The following is a 25,982-nucleotide window of genomic DNA, read 5'->3' on the forward strand; positions in this document are numbered from 1 at the left end:
GAGCTAGAGCTTTTCCCTTTGGAGAGATGGAGGAAGAGAAGCGACTTAATGGAGATGTGCAAGATTATGAGAGGATAGATGGAGTGGACAGCCAGCACCTTCTTCCCAGGGTGGCAGTAACCAATACCAGAGAAGATCCATTTAAGGTGAGTGGAGTAAGATTTAGAGGGAATGTCAGAGGTAGGTTTTTATTTATATACTCAGAGAGAGAGTGTTGGGTGCCTGAAATGGACTGTCATGGATGGTGGTAGAGGCTGATAAATGAGATATTTAAAAGACTCTTAGGTAGGCATAAGGATGTAAGAAAAGTGGAGAGTTATGTGCTTTGAGGAGGAAGGGATAGTGGAGTAGATTTATATTGGTTAGCACAACATTGTGGGCTGGAGGCCTGCTCTCTGCTGTACTGTGCATGTCCTATTTCAGGTATTCTATGTTCAGAACAGTGCACATTTCTATAGAGAAAAGCTGCTGCCATTTGGTGGAATGTTCAAGAACCACAATACACAGTGTGCAGCAATGATCGGTCTGGATTTCCACAGGGTCTCTCAGTTCCAGATCTTATTACAACCTTGACATGAACGAAGAGCTAAATTCAGTGAAGGACGAGAGTCATCTATAAGGTAAATTGCACTTGGTAATCAAGGCTGACAGCACAACACACTAAATTGTGGAGGAACTCGGCAGGTCAAGCAGCATCAATGGAGGGGTATAGACGGCCGATATTTCTACCTGAGAACAGATTAGTTGCTCTGAATTTCCAGCATTTGCAGAATTTCTTGTGTTTATGACAGCACCATACACCCAAGCAAACTTTACCGCAAAGCAGAACAAGGGCAACAAGCTACTGAAAACATCACCATCTCCACCCTTATTGGGAAATGCAATCATCATTTGTCTGTCACTAGTGGCTTGTGAAAGATACTGTAGACATGAGAATTTGCTAGATATTGACCACTTCCTCCATTTAGGGAAACAGAGATATTGATGAATTCTCCACAACCAACTGATCAAAACCTCAATTGCAGCCAAAGAGAATATTGTCCATCAGGTATCAATGAACACTGCCCTCTAGTATTTTTCAGCAGTATAGATTTCCAATTGCAGGCACTGCAAAGCCTGGAGAGATATCACCAACACTCTCCCCCTCCCTCATCTGTCTATCATCCACCTCACCTGGATCCACCTATTGTCTGCCAGCTCTCGCTCCCACTCTATCCCTTCACCTTTTCACACTGGTCATTTCCCCTCCATCTTTCAGTCCAGATGAAGGGTATCCAACTGAAATGTTTACTCACAAAATGCTGGAGGAACTCAACAAGTCAGGCAGCTCTATAGAGAGGATTAAATGGTTTATGGTCACCCCTCTGTCTTGGAGTATAGGATGGAGTATTGGAGTCAAGGCTGTTTATAGATGCTGCCTGTCCTGCTGATTCCTCCAGCAATTGGTATGAGCGTTTTCTCTGGATTTCCAGCATCTACAGAACCTCTTGTGTTCTGAAATGTCTACTGTCCATTTTCCTTTGCCGGCTTATCTGTTGAGATCCCCCAGTGTTTGTATGCTGCTCCATTGTGTGTCTTACAAACACTGGGGAAACTCAGCAGGTCAGGCAGCAGATAGACATTTTTAGCATCTGCAGTTTCTTCTGTCGGCAATGTCAGTGCCCTCTCCCTGTCCAACATCCCTAGCATCAAGGTGCTAACTACACTTAGCCAACTCCAAGGCCACGCAGCTCACTGGCCAACACCAAACTCCCAAAAATGGGTCCTCTGAGCTCCATCTTGGCAGGAGATTTTCAGGACAAAGGACACATTTCAAAAACATTCTCAAAACCTCCTTAAAGAAAAATGAAACATTTTCACTGACATGTGGAAATCCTCGGATCATGATTGTTCTAAAAGGAGGCGCATCACTTGGGAAGGCAATAGAAACCCTGAGCCCAGAAAATGGGGAAAAGAGGCCCAAGCACCCAGCTCATGCCTGGCTATGACAGAGTCCCTGATCCATTAGCCACCTCCGAGCAAATGGATATGAGGTTTGCAAGTCCTCCTCAGTCCCTAGTATGCTGAATAATTTAAGGCTGAATCACTGCAGAACACACATTTTCTATACTTGTACAGGTTACGCCCAACACAAACCAGCTCTTCCAGCCTAGCATGCCAGTGAAATAACGCCAATAGATGCACAATTGGAGTCTGTGGTTCCTGACTAAGTAACAGCCAGTTCATTCTTTGTTTACCATTCAGCAAACGCTGCCTGTACAAAGATGACGTAAACCAGCAGCATTGCCCATATCTTTGTGTTGATCAAAATTAAAGCCAAAGGACTATTTGCATCAAAAGTAATTTGGAATGCAAATTGTAAATCCTAGACAAGAGAAAATCTGCAGATGCTGGAAATCTGAGCAACACACACAAAATGCTGGAGGAACTCAGCAGGCCAGGCAGCATCTGTGGAAAAAACTACAGTTGACATTTCGGGCCGAGGCCCTTTGGCAGAACTGGAGAAAAAAAGCTGAGGAGTAGATTTAAAAGGTGGGGGGAGGGGAGACAGAAATACCAGGTGATAGGTGAAACTTGGAAGGGGAGGGATGAAGCAAAAAGCGAGCAAGTTGGTGAGATGAGTGAGATAGGGACAAGGGGATGGGTAATGAAGGGGGTTTGGGGGTATTATCGGAAGTTTGAGAAATCGATGTTCATGCCATCAGGTTGGAGGCTGCCCAAAATGGAACACTTAGGTGTTGTTCCTCCAACCTAAGTGTGGCCTCATCATGGCAGTGGAGGAGGCCGTGGATGGACATATCAGAATAGGAACGGGAAGTGGAACTGAAATGGGTGGCCACTGGAAGATCCCATTTGTTCTGGCAAACGGAGTGTAGATGCTCGGCGAAGTGGTCTCCCAATCTACATTGGGCCTCACCAATGTACAGGAGGCCACACCAGCAGCACCGAACACAGTAAATGACCCCAGCGGATTCACAGGTGAAGTCTCACCTGGAAGGACTGTTTAGGGCCCTGGATGGTAGTGAGGGATGAGGTGTAGGGGCAGGAGTAGCACTTGCTCCACCTGGAACTTAGAACTCATAAAAGCAAAGATGTAGAGAGAAAGTTATAAGAACACATCAGGAATGAGTTTCTCACCTGGGGGAGGGGAATAATTGCACATCTCTACCACTTTCTCTGTCACCTTGTTCCACATGCCCACTACCTTCTGCATTAAGAAATTACCCCTCAGGTCCCTTTTAAATCTTGTGCCTCTCAGCTTAAACATGTTTTTTTTTTCAATTCCCCTTTCCCCAGAAAAAGACTGTGTGCATTCACCTCCATGATTTTAGAGAGCTCCACATTGTCACCCCCTTTTGTCTCCTATACTCCAGGAATAAAGACTTAGCTACCCAAACTCTCCCTATAACTCAGGCCCTCGAGACCTGGCAACATTCTAAAGGATGACAGAGTTTGGATTAATTTATCCAAAATGCACTGGAAACACAAATATCAAACACAACGTGTAGCTGCCTATAAGGGAATGATAAACAAGTTTCAAGGATGCAGATCAATAAGGGAAAAGAACACTACAAAGTTGGTATAAGGTATTTTATTAGGGTGTAATAAGTGATAAGGAAAAAGAAACTGAAAGATATTTAAAACATTATGTAAAATAATTGGTAAAGTAACAAGTCCCAAACCCTTCTACTCAAAGATGCAAAGGATTAACAAAACAAGAAGTCTAAAATTTTCCTTCTGACCTGTATTCTGCTAAAGTTATGATTCTAGTCTGAGGACAGAAATCCAATGATTTAGCTGACTGTTCACACTTATATAATCAAGAAAGTCCATGCATTTTTTCTAATCTATGCGTACCAGTCAGCTGCAATTCTAAATTTTTTTTTGTATTTATTGATGTATAGGGAGGATTTTATGTTGCCACTGAACTAGTCTCGCTTGCTTATGAAAATCCTATCAGTTAAGAGATTACTATGCCAGCCAAAATGATTTTTCTCAGCCTTGAGAAAGAAAGCAAGATATCACATTCTCTTAATGACTTACATCTGTGTACATAAGGTCTCATGGACCTCATGAATCAAGTGTTACTTATCTTTCTAACAGGCTTGCTCATAATGAAGACTGTGAATGGACAACTCCAAGTAACAGAAAACACAAAATGCTGGCAGAACTCAGCAGGCCAGACAGCATCTATGGGAGGAGGTAGTGACGACATTTCGGGCCGAAACCCTTCATCAGGAGTGAAGTAACATGGGATGGTCGAGGGGGGAATAAGAAGTGGGGGGTGGGATGAAGTAGAGAGCTGGGAAGTGATAGGCTGGAGGGAAATGGGCTGGGGGGGGAAGGTGGAGAATTATGGGAAATAAAAGAGAAAGAAAGGTAGGGCTGGGGGGAGATTATAGTGAGGGGGGAAAAGAGAGAGAAAGAGAACCAGACTAAAATTATAGATAGGGATGGGGTAAGGGGGGCAGGGGTATCAACGGAGGTCTGTGAGTTGGAAAGTTGGAGAGGAACTTCACTGGGTTAATGCCTCAATAACCAGCATATAGTAGCATTTATACCCAGTGTGATGAAGTGCTTTGACAAGCTGGTGATGAAACATATCAACAGTAGATGCCATTTCATTGGCCTTCACTCAGCCCTGGAACACCTGAACAGTAAAGATTCATGCATTAGGATGCTCTTCATTGACTAAAGCTCTGCATTCAACACCATCATCCCCTCAAAGCTCATCAGTAAGCTCCAAGACTGAGGCTCGAATACCTCCTTGTGCAACGAGATCCACAAATTCCTCACTTGCAGACCCTAGTCAGTTCAGATTGGCAACATCTCAACAATGACCGATGGTGCAGATGCACCACAATTCTGTATGCATGTCATCTCAAACTACTGCTGATGCACAGTGGAATATACTGACTGGTTGCTTCATGACCTGGAATAGAAACATCAAAGCCCTTCAACAGACAATTCTACAAAAGGTGAAGGACACAGCCCAGTACATCACATGCAAAGCCCACCCCACCATCTACAAATACAGGAAAGCAGGATCCATCAAGGACCCTCACCATCCAGGCCATGTTGTCTTCTTGCTGTTGCCATCGGGAAGTACAGGAGCCTTAGGTCCCACACCATCAGGTTCAGGAACAGTTAGTACCCTTCAACCATCAGGCTCTTGAAGCAGAGTGGATAACTTCACTCACCCTGTCACTGACGTCCCAACTGATTCCATAGCCTATGTACTCAATTTCAAGAATTATATGACTCCTCATCATTATTTATTGCTTACTTATATATAACATAGAAACAGAAATGTAGAAAGCCTATTGCACAATACAGACCCTTTGGCCCACAATGCTGTGCCAAACATGTATTTACTTTAGAAATTACCTAGGGTTACTCATAGTCCTCTATTTTACTAGGCTCCATGTACCTATCCATGAGCCTCTTAAAAGACCCTATTGTTATCATTTCCACCTCCACCACCATCGCCAGCAGCCCATTCCATGCACTTACCACTTGCTGTGTAAAAAACTTACCCATATTATTATTATTATTTTGTTTTTCTGTTAATATTTGCACAATTTGCTGTCTGCTGTAGTTTATATTGTAGTTTTTCTATCTAAGTGTATGGTATTTCATTGATTCTATTGTTTCAAAGTATCTATTGTGAATGCCTACAAGAAAATGAATCTCAGGGTAATGTATCAAAGTTGAAAGCAAATTTATTATCAAAGTATATATATGTCACCATATACAACCCTGAGATTCATTTTCCTGTGGGTGTTCACAGTAGATGCAAAGAAACACAATCGAATCAATGAAAAACTGCACACAAGACAAAATCTGTGTGCAAAAGACAAGCTGTGCAAATAAAAATAGAAATTAATTAAATAAATAAATAGATCAATAAAGCAATAAGTATCAAGAACATGAGATGAAGTGTCCTTGAAAGTGATTCCACAGGTTGTGGGAACAGATCAGAGTTGGGTGAGGGAAGTTATTCCTACTGGTTCAAAAGCCTGATGGTTGAGGGGTACTAACTGTTCCTGAACCTGATGGTGTGGGTCCTGAGGCTCCTGTACCTCCTTCCTGATGGCAACAGTGAGAAGAGAGCATGGCCTGGACGGTGGGGGTACTTGATAATGGACACTGCTTTCCTGCAACAATAGTCCTTATAGATGCATTCAATTGTGGGGAGGGCTTTACCTGTGATGGACTGGGCTGTATCCACTACTTTTTGTAGGATTTTCCAATGGTGTTTCCGTACCAGGTTATGATGTAACTAGTCATTATACTTTACCCTGCACATCAATAGAAGTTTGTTAAAGTTTTAAATGTCATAGCGAACTTTGCAAGCTTCTAAGGAATTATAGGCACTGACATGCTTTCTTTGTAATGGCACATACACGGAGACGTATATGTATTTTGAGCTTTGATCATTTTCTAGGCCTTCATCTTACGTGTGCAACCTACACCTCTGAGTACAAGCAAAATTCTGCAGATGCTGGAACTTTGAAATAAAAATAGAAAATGCAATGTCCTGTAAATGATTGTGCAGAGAGAAAATGAGAATAGGCAGATCCTATCTGATCCAGTCTGCCCTAACATGTGGCCCTTGTCCTATCCCCACGGCTGCACCACTCCCAGCAAATAGTGTGACATCATTGTTGGTACCAGAATAGGAATGGAAACCAAGTCTGAAATATCTTACTACCAGTCACATCGTAATCTTACTGACTTGAAATTATATTTAATAATTTCAGATAATTAGTCTTTCCAGGAGTTTAATTTCAGATTTTTAGCATTCAAAGCACTAGGCTTTGGTAATTTCAAATAAAGATTCTGCTTCCCATTTACACCTCCTTCAGCCTGACATCTCGCATTTTTATTTCGCTCAGAACCACTTGGTTTCACCTTAATTATCACGCTATTTGTTGTTTACTCACTCCTGGTCCCTACATTCTCATAGGCATTAACTTTTGTTCCCTCCTCCATCCCCAATTTTCTACATCTTAAACACAAGGAAATCTGCAGATGCTGGAAATTCAAGCAACACACACAAAATGCTGGTGGAACACAGCAGGCCAGGCAGCATCTATAGGAAGAAGCACTGTCGACGTTTTGGGCCGAGACCCTTCAAAATCTGTTTTATATGAGGAGTGATTGATATGTTTGTGGCCTAAGGTAGAAGGAGTCAATTTCAGAAAACCTAGCACATTTATTTTTCCTACATTTACACAGTTAGTCTAGCATACGGATCCCTTCTTTGTAGAACTTGGCGTCTTGGACCTCCAGAAGAGGTCCACAGCATGGGGTGACTGATAAGTTTGTGGCCTAAGGTAGAAGGAGATGAGTTATTAGCTTCAAACTTTCTGCATTTTCACTGAGTTGAACTGCACGTGCATGTAATGAGAGCATCTTGGACATCCAGGTGGTCCACAGCAGGGCTGATTGATAAGCTTGTAGTCTAAGGTTGAAGGAGATGAGTTATACAGCTCTCATTACATGCAAGTGCACTTCAATTCTTTGAGTGAAAATGCAGAAAGTTTGAAGTTAATAACTCATCTCCTTCTACCATAGGCCAAGAACTTATCAATCACCCCTCATATTTAATAACTTTACTTTTATCGTCACCAAACAATTGATACTAGAGCGTACAATCATCACAACGATATTTGATTCTGCGCTTCACGCTCCCTGAAGTACAAATCAAAGTAAATATAATAAAAATTTAAATTATAACTCATAATTAGAAAATAGAAAAGGGAAAGAAAGGTAGTGCAAGTCAGGTCCAGATATTTGGAAGGTACGGCCCAGATCCAGGTCAGGATCCATTCAGCAGTCTTATCACAGTTGGAAAGAAGCTGTTCCCAAATCTGGCCGTACGAATCTTCAAGCTCCTGAACCTTCTCCCGGAGCGAAGAGGGACAAAAAGTGTGTTGGCTGGGTGGGCTGTGTCCTTGATTATCCTGGCAGCACTGCTCCGACAGCGTGCAGTGTAGAGTGAGTCCAAGGATGGAAGATTGGTTTGTAATTTTCCCCATTTCTGATGAAATGGCAGTCAATGTTTCAAGTTGATAGTTCTCTTTCATTGACCCTGAATACTGTCCTGTATTAGATTAGCCAGATTTACTTCATTAACTCCATATCACATACATACAAGAGGAAAACATGAAAAGGCACATGACAGGAAATAGTCTTCACAATTCAGAGCATCCTAAACACTTCACAGTACATCGAAGTACATGTATTTGGTAATGTGATGCAAAGTTTACATACTATTGGTGGAAATATAGGAGGGCCAACAAGAAGTCCATCTAATAGGAGTGTGTTGCATATAAACATTCTTTGATGATATGTTTTCAATTTCAACATACTTCAACAAGAAAAAGTAGCTCACTTGCTTGGCACCCTTGCCATTCCCTAAACATATCCTTCTTTCACTATTAATACACTGTGGTTGTAGTGTATGGCATCCAAAGAAAGCACCATTACAACTTGCAAAGGCTTATCCAACAAACTCATGACCACCATCATCTAAGGTGGGAGAGGGTATAAAAACACCCTATCATGACTTGGATGTGCCCTATACACTTCTATCTCCCATCAGGAAGGCCTTAAAGCTCTACACTTCTTTCTCAACAAAGACTTAACCAGTTCCCTCCACCACCTGGTAGCACTGGTCCTCACCCTCAACAATTCCTCCTTCAGCTCCTCCCACTTTCTCTAAACTCAAGGTGTAGTCATGGGTGCCTGCCAGGACCCTAGCACATCTGTCTGTTTGTTAGCCATGTGGACCAGTCCATATTCTGAGCCTTCCCCAGCTCTCTCTGCACTACATTCAAAGCTGCAGTGGTGCTGCTTCTTGCACCAATGCTGAGCTTGTCAATTTCATCAACTTTGCCTCCAACTTCCATCCTGCCCTTAAGTGTACTTGGTCCATTTATGACACCTCTCTCCACTTACTCGATCTCTGTCTGCATCACCGGAAAGAAACGGGCTACTGACATCTTTTATAAACCCACCAATTCCCATAACTATCTTGATTATACCTCTTCCCACTGGGTCTCCTGTGAAAATGCTATTTCCTTTTCTCAGTTCCTTCATTTCCACTGCACCCATTCCTAAAATGAGGCTTTCCTTTCCAGGACATTGGAGATGTCCTGTTTTTCCAAAGACCAGGGTTTCCTTTCCTTCCTCATTGATGCTGCCCTCACTCACATTTCCTCCATATCCCGGACATCTGCACTCACCCCACCTTCTCGCCAACTAACAGGGAGTTCCTCTTGCCCTGACCTACCATCCCACAAGCCTTCGCATCCAACCATATCTTTGTCTGCAACTTCCACCGTCTTCAATGGGACTCTACCACTAAACACATCTGTACCTCCTTCCACCACTCTCCGTGGTTCCCTTCCAATTCATCCCTCCCCACTAATCTCCCTCCTGGCACTTATCCCCGGAATGGCAAAAGTGCTACACCTGGCTATTCACCATCTTCCTCACCTCCATTCAGGACCCCAAAAAGCCCTTACAGGAGAGGCAACATTTCAGCCATGAATGTGTTAAGAGTCACCCACTATATCCAATGCTCCCGATTATGTGGTCTCCTCTACATTGGTGAGACCTGATGTAGATTGGGGGACTGCTTTGTCGAGCACCTCAGGACCACCCACAAAAAGCAGAATTTCCCAGTGGCCAACAATTTCAATTCCTATCCTCATTCCCGTCTCAACACATCAGTCCATGGTCTCCTCTTCAGCCACAATGAGTCCACTCTCATTGCTTAAGGAGCAACAACTCCTTTCCCATCTATGTAGCCTCCAAGGTGATAGCATAAACACCAGTCATTTTCCCCCTCCCCCACCGTCTTCCTTATTTCCCCATTCTAGCCTCTTATATCTTCTCCTCACCTGCTTATCACTTCCCCCGGTGCCCTTCTCCTTCCCTTTTTCCCCATGGTCCACTCTCCTCTCAATCAGATTTCTTCTTCTCCAGCCCTTTGCTTTTTCCACTTATCACCTCCTAGTTTCTTTCTTCATTTGCCCTCTGGCTTCACCTATACGTGTCTTCACCCCTCCCCCAATCTTCTTATTTTGACTTCTAACCCTCTCCATCTAGCGGGTAGAAATTATATACATGGAATTTTGAAGGATTTCTAATTATCTTAATAAACACACACAAAATGCTGGAGGAATTGAGCAGCTCAGGCACCGCCTATGGAAATGAACAGTCAACATTTCAGGATGTGACCCTTCTTCAGAACTGGAAAGGGGGAAGAAGCTAGAACAATTGTAAATTGTAATAAAAGTTCAAATGGTCAAAGAGATAAGAAACAAAAAGCACAGATTCCTGGAACAATGATATTTGCTCACCTTCATAACAATCTCGTATGGAGTCAAAGTAAACGTAGTATTGATCATTGCTGATTAATAGCAGACTAAGCCAGGAGTCGAAGGAGTAGATAGGAACAATGAAAAGGATTCGGAGAATATATCGCTGCTCATTGGGCCTGTTGTAGTGTCGGAGATGCAGGTAAATCTGTCAAGAGGTAGTAATTAAAGAAGCAATATAAGCCAAAAGATTATACGACACACCTTAAATTAAAATTATTCTACCAAAACAGTGTTGTTAACTCATCAAAGCACTAAAGCTTTATGGTGCTTCTGTCTGCTAATTTTGACGAGCTGAAATATCACATTCTTCAGTCACCAACAGCTTACAACTCCTTTTTGCAGACCACCCAGTGTCTTGGATGGATATTTTCACCGCCAGCTTGGGACAGGGAAATAGACTAACCCTTTACCCGTGATAGACACCCATAGATGATCCTGTGTTCCTGCAAAGATTGAAAGCTAATTTGCATTTAAACTGAAAGGCAAACTCATTGCCAAGCAGTTATTTTGGGAAGTAGTTTTTACATAAGCAATTAAAACAATGTTATTTGAGATGCTAGCTTTGTGTGGATCATTGCAGACGGCGAAGATCAGAAGGCAGGTCAGGAATTTTTATCCAGAGAGTTTATAGGGATCAGTAAACTCATTACCTAAATGTGTGGTAGATGTAAAAACACTCATTCCCATAAAACATACTTGGATGAGGCACAATTAGCCATAACTGCAACTATAAGGGGCCTTGGTATATCTGCACCAGGACCTTTACAGCTTTGGGCTAATTACCTACAAACAGATATATTTACCAGAAAAGGAGTTTAATGACAATACACCAGACATAGAAACATAGAAAATAGGTGCAGGAGTAGGCCATTGGGCCCTTCGAGCCTGCACCGCCATTCAGTATGATCATGGCTGATTATCCAACTCAGAACCCTGTACCTGCTTTCTCTCCATACCCCCTGATCCCTTTAGCCACAAGGGCCATATCTAACTTCCTCTTAAATATAGCCAATGAACCGGCCTCAACTGTTTCCTGTGGCAGAGGATTCCACAAATTCACCACTCTCTGTGTGAAGAAGTTTTTCCTCATCTCGGTCCTAAAAGGCTTCCCCTTTATCCTTAAACTGTGACCCCTCGTTCTGGACTTGCCCAACATCGGAAACAATCTTCCTGCATCTAGCCTGTCCAATCCCTTTAGAATTGTATACATTTCAATAAGATCCCCCCTCAATCTTCTAAATCAGACTATGAATCATCCTTTCTAGGATGATGTGTTGGTTGTATTGATGAGAAATCGTGTTGATTAGGAATGGATTCTCTAGAGTGAGAGGAAATCTCATTGAAACTTACAAATGTCTTAAAGGAAAAGCAAACACAAACTGTTTGAGGAACTCAGTGGAGGCAGAAGGATTGTCAACATTTTGGGTCAAGACTCTGCACCAGGTCTGAGAGCATAGAGGGGAGGCAAGTGATGGTTAGGGGTGAAGCAGGAGATGGCAGGTGATGGGTGGAATCAGGTGAAAATGGGCAGATAGAACCAGGAGAGGTGGAAGACAAGTCATGATCTTGATGAGTGATTGAGCAAGTGTGAAGGTCACATGGCCTAATTCCCAACCTATTTGTTATGAGTACATTGGCACAGGCCAAGAACTGAAATGGGATTATGTTGGACATCTACTTCAAGCAGCTATGGACATGATTGTTCAATGGATAAAATTTATTTATTCTGTTCTCTCATTAATAGTACTTTCTGCACCTCTTCAGAATACAAAACATTAAACACTTAGTGAACCAGAGGGAGGTTTAGGAGTATTTGTTTTATGCAGAGATGTAGAATTAGGTCATCGAAATGTAATGGAATTAGATTCAGTAGAAATTCTAAAAAAGCAACTTGTTAGGAACATGTACTGGTAAATTTTTTAAAAATCATGTGGACAGGTTTGTATATTGTAGGACATGCAAAACAAGGTTTTCCATTGTATTGCAGTATATGTAACAATATTAATTAATTACCAGCTTCTGCATCAGACTGATCATGAAAATTCTTATTAAGCGAAGTGCATGATTGCAACGTGGTTTAAATCAGAGTGGCATAGTTACATTGGAGCTAATGCAGCTATCTTACTATTCTGGGATTATGCGTTCAATCTTAACCTTGGGTGTTGTCTGTTTGGAGAGTACACCTTCTCTTTTTGACCACATAGGATCCCCCTGGGAACTCTTTCAAGATGTGAACTGTTTGATACACCACCACTGCAAGTGTCTACATGATATGCTGTCTCTGGGAAACAGCATCTGTCACAAAGATCCCCACCATGTACAGGATCCTGAAATCCTGTACCATGTTCAAGAACAGCTATTTCCCTTCAACCATTCACATCTTGAACCAACCTGCACAACCCCTAATTACCATTTCAGTAGAGATATATTCTGACTACATTATACTACAACAGACATATTCTATTGTTTTCTTTCTTGCATAATTTACATTAAATTTATGTTTTTCTTGTGAATGTTGCAGTTCTAATGCCATGTTCCTGTGATGTTGTTGCAATTAAGTTTTTCCATTGCACCTGTGCATATGACAATACGTTTGACTTTGAGGTTAATTGGCCAACACGGGTCGTTGGTAGGAACATCATGAGTTCTTGCTGTGGGTATGTGTCAGGGAATAGGTTGCAGGAAAATCGGTGAGAGAATGAAAAATAAAATATTTTGTGACATATACCAGTGATATTAAACATAATTCTGATTCTGTTTCTGAGAGCGATGAGTTGTTTTGATAGCCAGCATTGATTCAGTGGGCTGAATAGCTTCTTTCTATTAACTCATTTTCTTACACATCTAAGTTAATGATGTTATAAAATTATGTGCCACAGAAACATGTTTAGAAGCAGCAGTTCAATTAATAAAGCTGATGTTTCTAATGGTTCCCAAGCTGAAATCAATTTGGTACCCGGGACAAGGAGCAACCACATTCTCCTCACACCAGGCACAGCTGCCTCCAGGTGACAGATGACACAATCTGACCTGAAGTGCAAACCTCATCAGAAGCACGGCAATCGATGCAAAGCACAAATCCCCAGTGAGCACAGTCCCATAAGTTACTGATTTTAAAAAATAAATCAAAGGCAACTATGAAGCCCCAGGAACACCTCATTATCGCCATCTTGAAGATTCAGCTAGAAATTACAACTTCATTAATATAAATAGGTGCACTGTTCTGTTCCAAATGATTACAGAATAAGTACAAAGGAGCAGGTAATTAAGTGAAAATTAGTCAACTTATCTCAGTTTTAAATCCTTCCTATAATCAACCTTTTCAGATGGTGGTGCTGTCCCAAACCTGTTCATTCCCTATCATCAGAGATTGTGCTTTCATTTATCTGTCTCTCCCCTCCTCCCCCCCCCCCCCCCCCCCGCACTTCAGCAGAGAAATAGGCCGCTTGGCCCACCATGATCGTGCTTATCATCAAACACTCATCCTAATCCCATTTCAGGCATACCCACTAATTTGACCAATTTTTGATCGATTACCAAACACTGTTTAATAAATATTCCATGAAATGCCAAAATATAAGTACCATATTTGGAGTGATATGTAAAAAAGAAAATTTTACATAAAACAGTAGAGCACAAGAAGGCCCCTTGTTCTGCAGAAATTAATACTTTTTACTTACATAATGCCCATATCCCTCCATTCTCAAAAATTTATGTTATATCTAAGATCTCAAAAACACTTCTATCATATTTGCTATATCACCACACCAGCAGAGCAGTCCAGACAGTCACCACTGCGTAAAAAACTTCTCCCGTACACTTCCTTTGAAAGTGTCCCTTCTTACCTTAAATGCACAACCTCTAGTACTAGATATTTCAATCCCAGGGACAAAAAATGACTATCTTGCCTCTCATAATCTTATAAACATCTGTCAGATCTCTCCTCAGCCTCTGCTGCTTCAAAAATAAATCCAAATTTGGCTAACCTTTACTCATAGCACATGCCCTTTAGTCCAGACAGCATGCAAGTAAACCAATTCTGTACACTCACCAAAGCCTCCACATCTTACCTATAATGGGGCAACCAGAACTGAATGCAATATTTTAGATGTGGCCTAGCCTGAGTTCTATAAACCTGCAACATAACTTCCCAACTCTTGAACTCGAGCTCTGCCTTCAAACACACCCACCAACCTAACCTCTGGTAATGAATCCCACAAATTCACCACCTCTGGCAAAATAAATTTCTCCACATCTGTTTTAAATGGATGCCCCTCTATCCTGAGGCAGTGCTCCTTTGTCCGAGACTCCCCCACCATGGTAAACATCCTTTCCACATCTACTTTGTACAGGCCTTTCAACATTCGAAAGGTTTCAATAAGATCCCCCCTCATCCATCTAAATTCCAGTGAATACAGACACAGAGCTATCAAACATTCTTCATATGTTAACCCTTTCATTCTCAGAATCTTTGTGAACATCCTCTGAGCCCTCTCCAATGCCAGCTCACCCTCTGTTAGATGAGGAGCTCAAAACTGTTCACAATACTTGAAGTGAGGCCTCACCAGTGCCTTAAAAAGCCTCACCATTGCATTCCTGGACGTGTATTCTAGATCTCTTGGAATGAATGCTAACATTGCATTTGACTTTGTCACCACTGACTCTACCTGCAAGTTAACCTTTAAGGTGTTCTGCACAAGGATTCCCAACTCCCTTTGCAGCTCAGATCTTTGGATTTTTCTGCCTGTTTAGAAAACAGTCTGCACATTTATTTCTACCTCCAAAGTGCATGACCATGCATTTTCCAATATTGTATTTCATTTGCCACTCTCTCGCCCATTCTCTGAATCTGTCTAAGTCCTTCTGCAGCCTGCCTGTTTCCTCAACACCACCTGCCGCTCCACAAATCTTCATATCATCTGCAAACTTGGCAATAAAGCCATCTATTCAATCATCTATATCAATTGATATACAACATAAAAGAAACACCCCAATACCGACCTCTGCGGAATACCACTAATCACTGACAGCCAACCAGAAAAGCATCCTTTTATTCCCACTCGCTGTCTCCTACCAATCAGCCAATGCTCTAACCATGTTAGTAACTTTCCTGTAATACCATGGGCTCTTAACTTGGTTTGCAGCCTCATGTGCGACACCTTGTCAAAGGCCTTCTGAAAATGCAATTATATAACACCTACTGCATCCCCTTTATCTATCCTATATGTAATTTCCTCAAAGAATTCCAATAGATTCGCCAGGCAGGATGTTCCATGAAGGAAGCCATGCTGACTTTGTCCAATCTTGTCCTGTGTCACCAAATACTCCATAACCTCATCCTTTTAACAATTGACTCTAACATCTTCCCAGCTACTGAGATCAGGCTAACTGGTCTATAATTTCCTTTCTGCTGCCTTCCTTCTTTCTCAAAGAGTGGAGTGACATTTGCAATTTTCCAGTCCTCCGGCACCATGCCAGAGTCCAATGATTTTTGAAAGATCATTATTACTGCCTCCACAATCTTTACCTCTACCTCCTTCAGAACCCTAGGGTGCAGTTCATGTGGTCCGAATGACTTGTATGCCCTTGGGGGTCTCAGCTTTTTGAGCACCTTCTCCCTTGTAAGAGTACTGTAACTGCACCCATTTCTCTTCTCTCACACCCTTCAACATCAGACACACTGTTAGTGTCTTCCACAGTGAAGACTGATGCAAAATACTCATTTAGTTCATCTGCCATCTCCTTGGCACCCATTATTATTTTTCTGGCCCCATTTTCTAGTGGTTCTATATCCACCATCATCTCTTTTTTTTTTACGTACTTGTAAAAAGCTTTTAAAATCCACTTTGATATTGTTTGCTAGCTTAATGGTGAGACACTTGGCAGTATGGAGGATCAGAGAGATCTTGGGGTCCATGTCTATAGGATACTCAAAGCTGCTGTGCAGGTTGACAGTGTTGTTAAGAAAGCAAATGGTGTGTTGGCCTTCATCAACCATGAGATTGAGTTCAAGGGCCATGAGGTAATGTTAAAGCTGAACAAGACCTCAATTAAACCCCACTTGGAGTTCTGTGTTCAGTTCTGGTTACCTCACTACAGGAAGAATATGGATACTATAGAGACTACAGAGAAGATTTACAAGGATGTTGACTGCATTGGAGAGCATGCCCTATGAAAACAGGTTGAGTGAACTTGGCCTTTTTTCCTATAAGTGATGGAGGATGAGAGGTGGCCTGATAGAGGCATTAATCGTGTGGATAGCCAGAGGCTTTTTCCCAGGGCTGAAATGGCTAACGTGAGGGGAATAGTTTTAAGGTGCTTGGAAGAAGGTACAAGGGGGATGTCAGAGGTATGTTTTTCACACAGAGAGTGGTGGGTGCATGGAGTGAACTGCCAGTGATGATGGTAGAGGCAGATACAATAAGGTCTTTTAAGAGGCACTTAGATAGGTACATGGAGCTTAGAAAAAATAGAGGGAGATGCAGTAGTGAAATTCTAGGCAGTTTCTAAACTAGATTACAAGGCTGGCACAACATTGTGGGCTGAAGGGCTTGTAATGTGCTGTAAATTTCTGTTCTCTCTTCCCACTAATTTTTGCTTTGTTGGATGTCCTCTCTTTTGCTTTCACATTAGCTTTGACTTCCCTTGTCAACCATGGTTGTACTATTTTGCCATTTGAGTATTTCCAGTACAGCTGATCCCAAGTAGGCTCAACAACAAACTGTTCTAAAAAAACCATCTTGTGGGCATTTGATAAACTTACTCTCTTGAGATCCATTTCCAACCTGATTTTCCCAATCGATCTGCATGTTAAAATCTCCCATGACTATCATAACATTGCCTTTTGACACACCTTTTCTATTTTCTGTTGTAATCTGTGGTCCACATCTCAGTAACTGTTGGGAGGCCTGTATACAACTGCCATAAGGGTCCTTTTACACTTACAGTTTCTTAACTCACCCCACAAGGATCCAACATCTTCTGATCCTATGTCACATCTTTCTACTGATTTGATGCCATTCTTTACCAGCAGAGCCATGCTACCCCCTCTGCCTAGCTTCCTATCCCTCCAACTTTCTGTCTGGAACTGGGAGTTGAGAGATAAATATTGCATAGAAATCCAATGGAAGACTACTCTGCTCATTTTTTAAAATGCCCATGGGCACTAACACCTCCATCCGAGAAGAGAGATGAGCCTTTGGTCAAAAAGGCTCCACAGTAACAGTGGTTAGCACAATGCTGTTACAGCTCAGGGCATTCCAGAGTTGGAGATTCTCCAGATCCTCCGGTTCCCCCCACCAACAGTCCAAAGACATACCGGTTATGTTAAGTAGTGATTGTAAACTGTCTCGTGCTTAGGTGAGGGTTAATCAGGCTTGTCGGGGTCTCTGGAGTGGGTGAGTCAGCTCAAAGAACTGACTCTGTCCTGTATTGCTAAATAAAAATAAATAAACAAACATCATTTTGCAACACTTCCTCAGTATTGCTCAGTAAAGATCAGCTAAGATTTTCCATCCAGATAGCTAGAAGTAACAACCTGCTAACATGGAGGTGACATGCCGACCCCTGCTGACATGGAACATAGTCCCTGGTTGCAACATTCTAGGAAGCAATACAGCTTCCTGTAATTACTCATCCTCCTCACAGACTTCGGCTATTTAAGACTCAAGAACAACATCATTCAGTTCACTCTAAAGCCTCATGGCTCCCCCAAGAACAGCTTCTTCCTCTCTGCCAGATTTCTGAGTAGTTCCAGAACACCACTCATTATTCCCTTTTTTTTTGCGCTACTTATTTGTTTGTGTTTGTGTTGCAGTAATTTTATGCTTTTGCAATGCACCGTTGCTACAAACTTCAATTTTTATGTAATCTAAGTCAATGATAATAAATCCGATTCTGATTCTGTGGGCTTTGAAACTTTATCACAACTGTGTACATTTTAAAACTAATGGGAGGGGAGAATTGCAGGTCAGATTTACAGCAAGAAGTAACAAGCTGCCCTTCTGCTTTAGTTTAGCTTAGCACTTTGCTTCCAAAGGCGAATCTGGTCAGGGTGTGCTAATGGACAGATGGTCGTTGGTGCTGAGCTAATGATTAACATCCCTGCTGGAGATAACCAGGAATTCAAATGCACTTTGGACTCATTCGATTTATTTTTATTGATGTAATAATGAGATTGCTCAATGAAACCTGTAATAATTACAAATATTGGAAATTAGAAAAACAGGAACATACTGGAAACACTCAGATTAAGCAGCATCTGTGAAAAGAAAAATAGAGTTAACAGTTCAATTTGAAGACTTGACGAAGGGTCCTTAACATGAAATGTTAACTCTGTAAACCCTTCCGCAGATGCTGCCTGATTTACTGAATAGCATTCCAATATTTTATGCCCAACAGTAATGCTTAGTTTCTACACCCTTTTGTTAAAAATAAAAATCAGCCCTCCAGCCATTCCCTCTAATGTCTGATTGCTACGGGACCCAGTTCCACTAGCATCACTCACAACCTGCACAGCAGTTTTTGTTTGACTTGAAGTTGCAGGTAACTAAACTGGAGCAGGCTGAAAAGCCAAGTCAATGCTGGCCACATGTCAATGCTGTATTGCCAAAACGCTAAAAGGGTGAGCAATTAATGGCCTTGCAAACACAATCAGGAAATCTAACAGAATCCAAAATTGGTCTCCTTTGGTCAGAAAACTATTACTGCATTGTAAACAGTTAGAGGAAGTTTATTAATCTGATATCTGAAATGGGTGGGTTGTCTTATGAACAAAGGTTGAAAAGGCTTGACTTGTACCCATGTGTCACTAAGAACTGAAGTTCTTTATTATGTACACACACAGTGACAGAGATAAGCCCTACTGCATCCCTGGACAGAGAATTCCACAGATTCACTACTCTCTGGGAAAAGCAGTTTCAGCTCATTTCAGTCCTAACTTTATTCACCGGAATCTTGAGGCCATTTCCCTAGTTCTAGTCTCACTGATCAGTGAAGATCATGTCCTTGCCTCTATCTTATTCGTTCCTTTCATGAAACCATGAACACTATTTTGTTCTTTTTTGAACTATTTATTTTAATATATTTCTCATTGTAACTTATAGAATGGTGGGTGCGGGGAATGCATTTTCACACAGAGGGTGGTGGGTGGGTGGAATGCACTGCCGGTGCCGGTGATGGAAGTGGATACAATAGGGTCTTTTAAGAGACTCTTAGATAGGTACATGGAGCTTAGAAAAATAGAGGGTTATGAACTAGGGAAATTCTAGGCAGTTTCTAGAGTAGGTCAGCACAACATTGTGGGCCGAAAGGCCAGTAATGTGCTGTAGATTTCTATGTTCTATGTTTAGATAATCGAGGAGTGATTTGATGGTAACTGAGGTTCTGCTGAAGATTTCTGACCTAAACCATTGTTTTATTTCACAGATGCTGCCCAATTTGCTTAGTGATTTTCCATCAATTTCTGCTTTTGTTTTAGATCCTGAGAACTCTCGAGTGCATGAACGTTGAATGTCTTGTGGTAAGCCTGGTATTAGATGGGTAACCTTAAAAATAAGAGGCCATGAGTTTAAGAGAGATGAGGGAAACATTTTTCTCTCAGAGGGTCTTGAGTCTTTGGAACTCTCTTCCTTAAAGAAGTACAGTCTTTAAAAAAGTTAAGGAAGAGGAAATAGATTCCAGATGAGCACAGAAAAATTGTTGAAGGAACTCTGCAGCTCAGGCAGCATCGATGGAGGGGAATAAAGAGCTTCAGAACAAGATTCATCATCAGGACTGGAAAAGGAGGGGGAAGAAACTAGAATGGGAAGGTGGGGGTAGGTGAAGGAGGTGATAGGTAATGTCAGGTGAGTGGGAAGGTGGATGGGTGAGGGGAGAATGAACAGAGAAGATGGGAGGTGGTGGGCTGAAGATCAAATCTGATAGGAGTGTAGAGTGGACCATGGGAGAAAGGGAATGAGTGGGGGGGGGGGGGGGGCACCAGGAGGTGGTGCTGGACAGGTGAGGAGAATGGAAGGGTTAAGAAGAGAGCTAGAATGGAGAAATGAAAGAGAGAGAAGGGAGAAAGGGGAGAAATTAGAGAAATCAATGTTCCTGCTGCCAGGTTGAAGGCCACCTAAGTGTATGAGGTGTTGCTCCTCCAACCTCAGAGTGGCCTCATCATGGCAGTAGAGGAGGTCATGGTCCAACATATTGGAATGGGAATGGGAAATCCCACCTGTTGTGGTGGATGGAATGAAGGTGTTCGACAAAGTGGTTCCCCAATCTATGTCAATACAGAGGAGGCTGCTATAGGTGCACGGTTACAATAGATGACCCTGACAGACTTGCAGCTGAAGAGTTACCTCACCTGAAAGGACTGTTTGGGACCATGAATGGTGGTGAGGCAGGTGATGTAGGGGCAAGTGTAGCACTTATTCTGCTTGTGGGGAGGGACAAGTGGACAAGAGAATCACTTGGAGAGTGAAAGGCAAAGAGTGAGGGGTGGGGCAGGGAAAGATGTGATCAATGGTAGGGCCCTGTTGAAGATGGCAGAAAGTGGGGAGAATGATGTGCTGGATGTAGAGGATCATGGGGTTGTAAGGAAGCACAATGGGAACTCTATCCCATTTATGGCAATGAGAAAATGGGATGATGACGGATATTTGGGAAACGGAGGAGATGCGATGAGGGTAGCATCTCGAGGAAGGGAAATGTCATTCTTTAAAGGAGCAGGATATCCCAGATATTTTGGAATGGAAAGCTTCATCCTGAGAACAGATATGACAGAAACTGAGGAAATGAGAAAAGGGAACAGCATTTTTACAAGTGACTGGGTGGGAGAGCTATAGTCAAGATGGCTATGAGAGTCAGTAGGTTTATAATACATGTTAGTAAACAGCCTATCTCCAGAATTGGAGACGGAGATTGAGAAAGAGGAGAGAGGTGTTAAATGTGGACAAAGTAAATTTAAGGACAGGGTAGAAGTTGGAGGCAAAGGTAATGAAACTGATGAGCTCAGTATGGGTGCAGGAAGCAGCACCAGTACAGTCTTCAGTGCAGAGAGAGTCTGGGAGCATTACCGGTGTAGAATCCACATAACTGGTGAAAAGCAGGCAAAGCTAGGCCATGTAGATCCTGGTGCCGCCTGTTCTAGGTAAATAAGGTGAATGGCTTGAGCTGGCAAGCAGGAATGCACAGTTGAGATTACAATCAGATCAGCCGTCATTGTACTGAGTGACTGAGCAAACACAAGGGCTGAGTGGCCTACTCCTGATTTGTATGTTTATAGAAGAATATACTGAATAGATGAAATTAAACAATGCAGAATGGGAGGTCCTCAAGGATACATTCAGCACTAACTTTTGGGAGAATTTCACTGCATAGTGTGTATAATTAATCTTTCCATTCACTCATCCATCCCACATGCTTCAAATCAGCCACCATCATCCCTGTACCCAAGAACTCTACACCTTCAGAACTAAATGACTACTGCCCAATGGCACAGGCACCAACCACCATGAAATCCTTTGAATGGCTCGCAATGACACACATTCATCCCTGCCACAATGGACACTCACCAATGTGTTCACTGACAGACCCATTTTACAAAAGATGCCATAGCATCTGTAATGCAGCTGGCCCCGACACTCATAGAAAACAAGGACACTTATGTCAGAATCCTGTTTCTGGATTTCAGCATTCAGTGAACAAACCTCTACTCCTTGATCCAAATACCCTACTGTGTAACTGGCTGTTAGACTTCCTAACCAACAGAAGTCAGTTAGTCAGAATGCAGAACCTCTCCTCCCTCTCCATGATCCTTGCTGCCCTCCAGGGGTGTGCTGTACACTCTGCTCAAACAAGGCACACTGGGGAACTTCCGGGAGTGATGTGCCCCCCCCCCCCCACCCCTGGGTTATTGATTGTCTAATAGACGCTAGTAACTATATTTTGATTTGAGTCTACTCACTGTCTTGTAAATACCGATTGTTTGTACCTTGTGTATTTGTGATGTAAATAAACATTTATAGTTCTGTGAAAAAACCATGACTATCCTCCAGGCCTGTGTGCTGAGCTGACTGCTGTACACCCTGGTCACACACGACTACCCTCCAGGCCTGTGTGCTGAGCCGACTGTGTACACCCTGGTCACACACGACTACCCTCCAGGGCTGTGTGCTGAGCCGACTGTGTACACCCTGGTCACACACGACTACCCTCCAGGCCTGTGTGCTGAGCCGACTGTGTACACCCTGGTCACACACGACTACCCTCCAGGCCTGTGTGCTGAGCCGACTGTGTACACCCTAGTCACACATGACTACCCTCCAGGCCTGCGTGCTGAGCCGACTGCTATACACTCTGCTCACACACGACTATCCTCCAGGCCTGTGTGCTGAGCCGACTGTGTACACCCTGGTCACACACGACTACCCTCCAGGGCTGTGTGCTGAGCCGACTGTGTACACCCTGGTCACACACGACTACCCTCCAGGGCTGTGTGCTGAGCCGACTGTGTACACCCTGGTCACACACGACTACCCTCCAGGCCTGTGTGCTGAGCCGACTGCTGTACAGCCTGGTCAGAAACAACTGCAAGAACAAACACCTGACTAATCATATTGTCTTCTGGACAAACTTTATCAATCGTCACAAAACAGAGCAACGTTTCTTTGCATAGAAAAGCAGAAAATGCTGGAAATACTCAGCAGGTCAGGAAGCATACATGGGAAGGGAAACAGAGCTAGGATTTCAAGTCAGGACCTTTCATTTCGCCTCTTTTTCCAAGTTGATTAGTCATTTTATTTCTGCAAGGTACATAATTCTTATAGCTTGCACTACCTTGCTATGCACAAATTGAGCAACAAGTTTGTCTACACACTACTGACAGCACTTAAGAGAATTTTAATTGATTCTGAAGTGGCTTGGAATGTCCAGAGAGCATACAAATGAGTTCTTTCTATTTATCACAGTTTGCATAAATAAAATGGCTAAATTTACATTCCCCAGACATTCCATTGTCATGATTGGAAACCAAGTGACCTGGATTGCAAAGAAAGAGAAAGGTATATTAACTTGGTCACTGTGGCTCTTTTCATTCGGAGTGACACTTTCATCCAGTGAATTTAACAGATACTGCAATGGAGGATGACAGTTCAGAAGGGAAATACAGTAGTGGATTTTTGTCAACACTTACAACTGACACCATAAAAATGATGTATCATAAGTCACAAATATGAAACAAGATCTTCAGATAAGAGTTAAGTGTTCAGGTAGCTATATAAAAATAACATAAAGCTCAAAAGAAGCAAGTTTATGCTTGTACCAAAAGCAGTTTATCTTGTGTAAAATGTAGATACAATGGTCCTTTAACAAGTCAAAGGAAAAATGGAAGAAAGCCCAAGTCCTTCTAAGGCAGAGTGTGGTGATATCACGTGTCACGTGTAAGAACGTGATTGGACAGAGTTACGAGCATGCACAGAAATGATAGAATGATCTAGAAACATCAAGAAGCATGGTGCTGTAAGACACATGTGTAGTTGTTGCTGTTGTAAATAAAAGTTCTAGTTCTTACTCTTCCAGAATATGGTTTGTTCTTAGAAGCCCATGGTACGTATAAAGAACACAACACGGTGTTAGAAGTCGGTCTGGAAGAATAATATGGAAACAGGAGAATTGAAGATAATCGGGAAAAAAAAGAGCACGAACGTTTTTAATGTTTGCTGACAGCTTTAAAAATTGAAGTTTTGCAAACCCCCATCGACGCTTCAGCTGACTGGAAACATTGCTAAAAACTGGAAAAAATTTAAACAGCATTTTGAAATTTATTTATTGGTGATCGGAACAGAAAACAAAAATCGGAAAAAACGAGAGCTGCCATTCTGTTCCACGTGATTGGGGATGATGCAATTGAGGTATATAAGCATTTTACTTTTGAAAATGGAGATGATTTGAATCTAAAAGCGATAATCAACAAGTTTAAAGCATTTTGTAAACCCAAGTGCAATGTGACGTATGAGAGATATAAATTCTTCACATGCAAACAGAAAGCTGGTCAAATGATTGATCAATTTGTTACGGAGTTGAGACACCATAGTAAAACTTGCGAGTTTGCAGAGCTGACGGACTCTATCATTAAAGACAGAATTGTTTGCAGCATTCTGGATAATGGTCTGAGAGAAAGACTCTTAAGAGAACCAGACGTAAATTTGGAAAAAGTTTTGATTCTTTGCAAAGCTTCTGAAACTGTGATGTCGCAGGCTAAAGAGCTTTTTATTGAGAGCTATGTAGACGCTGTGGAAAGGCACAAACATGTTATAAACATATTCTGTTTAAACTGGATACTGGAGCACAAGTAAATGTTCTTGTAGAATCTGAGTTTAATGCATTAAAGCCAAGACCAAAGTTACATCAGACAAATATAAAAGTGACTAGGTATTCAGGTGCAGACATTCCAGTTAAAGGAACATGTGTGGCAAAAGTATCACACAAAAATATTGTGTGCATGCTTTCATTTGTGGTCGTGCCAAAAAATGTACAGTCAATACTGGGTTTATCTGCCTGTGACAGACTGAATTTGGTGAAAAGAGACTTAGTCCTGGACAGTGACACAGAGTCAGAATAAAGTGACGATGAAAGAGAGAGAGAGAGAGAGAACAGAATTTGATTCCAATGCAGCAAAAGTAAAAGAAGTCATAAAGAAAGATCCCAGACCCATCCCTTTGTTTTCCAGCATCTGACAAAGCATTGCCACCAAAACCAAACTTGCCGGTACAGTACAATACGGATCTGAAGCCAAAGAGTGACAAGAATCAGGATCCAATTGAAAAAGTGAAAGCACAAGTGAAGGAATTGAGAAGTTTTATTGAAATGATGAAGTCTCAACATAAAAAAGAGATTACAGTTAATGAATGAATGGCGATTTCTTCGCAAAGACCTCAAGAAAGAGCCAACTTCAAAGTTTCCGTTAACTGATGCAGACCAGACAAAACATGAAAATAACAATGGAACAGAAGAACTGTGTGAACCATTTAGAAGGTCTACTCATATTCGTAAACCCCCAGAGAGACGGAAAGAGATTATGCATTTGTTTTGATTAATGTTGCTAATTGTTTTACTTTTTAAGGAAAGGAAGATGTGATGAGATCACTTGTCACGTGTAAGAACATGATTGAACAGAGTTATGAGCATGCGCAGAAATGATAGAATGATCTAGAAACATCGAGAAGCATAGCGCTGTAAGATATACGGGTAGTTGTTGCTGTTGTAAATAAAAGTTCTAGGTCTTATTCTTCCAGAATATGTTTTGTTCTTAGAAACCCACGGTATATATAAAGAACACAACACAGAGTGCAGCACAACACTGGTTTTTTTGTCAAATCTTGCAAGAGGATTGACACCAATTGTCAAAGTTCAAACTGCATGTATTATCAGAGTATATGTCACCATATACTATACAACCCTGAGATTCATTTTCTTGTGGGCATTCTCAATAAATCCAATAACCATAATAGAATCAATGAAAAACTGCACCAACAGGGCAGTAACTAGTGTGCAAAAGACAGCAAACTGTAAGTACAAAAGAAATAAAATAATAACATACAT

The 25,982-nt window shown here is 42.0% G+C and overlaps 1 protein-coding gene across 1 annotated transcript in view; it reads right to left on the reverse strand.

The window, feature by feature from the left end:
- Window positions 1–25,982, reverse strand: part of tmem184a (transmembrane protein 184a) — an 81,797-nt gene that overhangs the window by 42,639 nt on the left and 13,176 nt on the right. Inside the window, exon 3 of the mRNA XM_073060981.1 lies at window positions 10,377–10,542. Within this exon, the coding sequence (XP_072917082.1) occupies window positions 10,377–10,542 (166 nt within the window). The remainder of the gene's footprint in view (window positions 1–10,376; window positions 10,543–25,982) is intronic.

The sequence above is a fragment of the Hemitrygon akajei genome, chromosome 11, assembly GCF_048418815.1.
Source record: "Hemitrygon akajei chromosome 11, sHemAka1.3, whole genome shotgun sequence".
Taxonomy (NCBI): Eukaryota; Metazoa; Chordata; class Chondrichthyes; order Myliobatiformes; family Dasyatidae; genus Hemitrygon; species Hemitrygon akajei.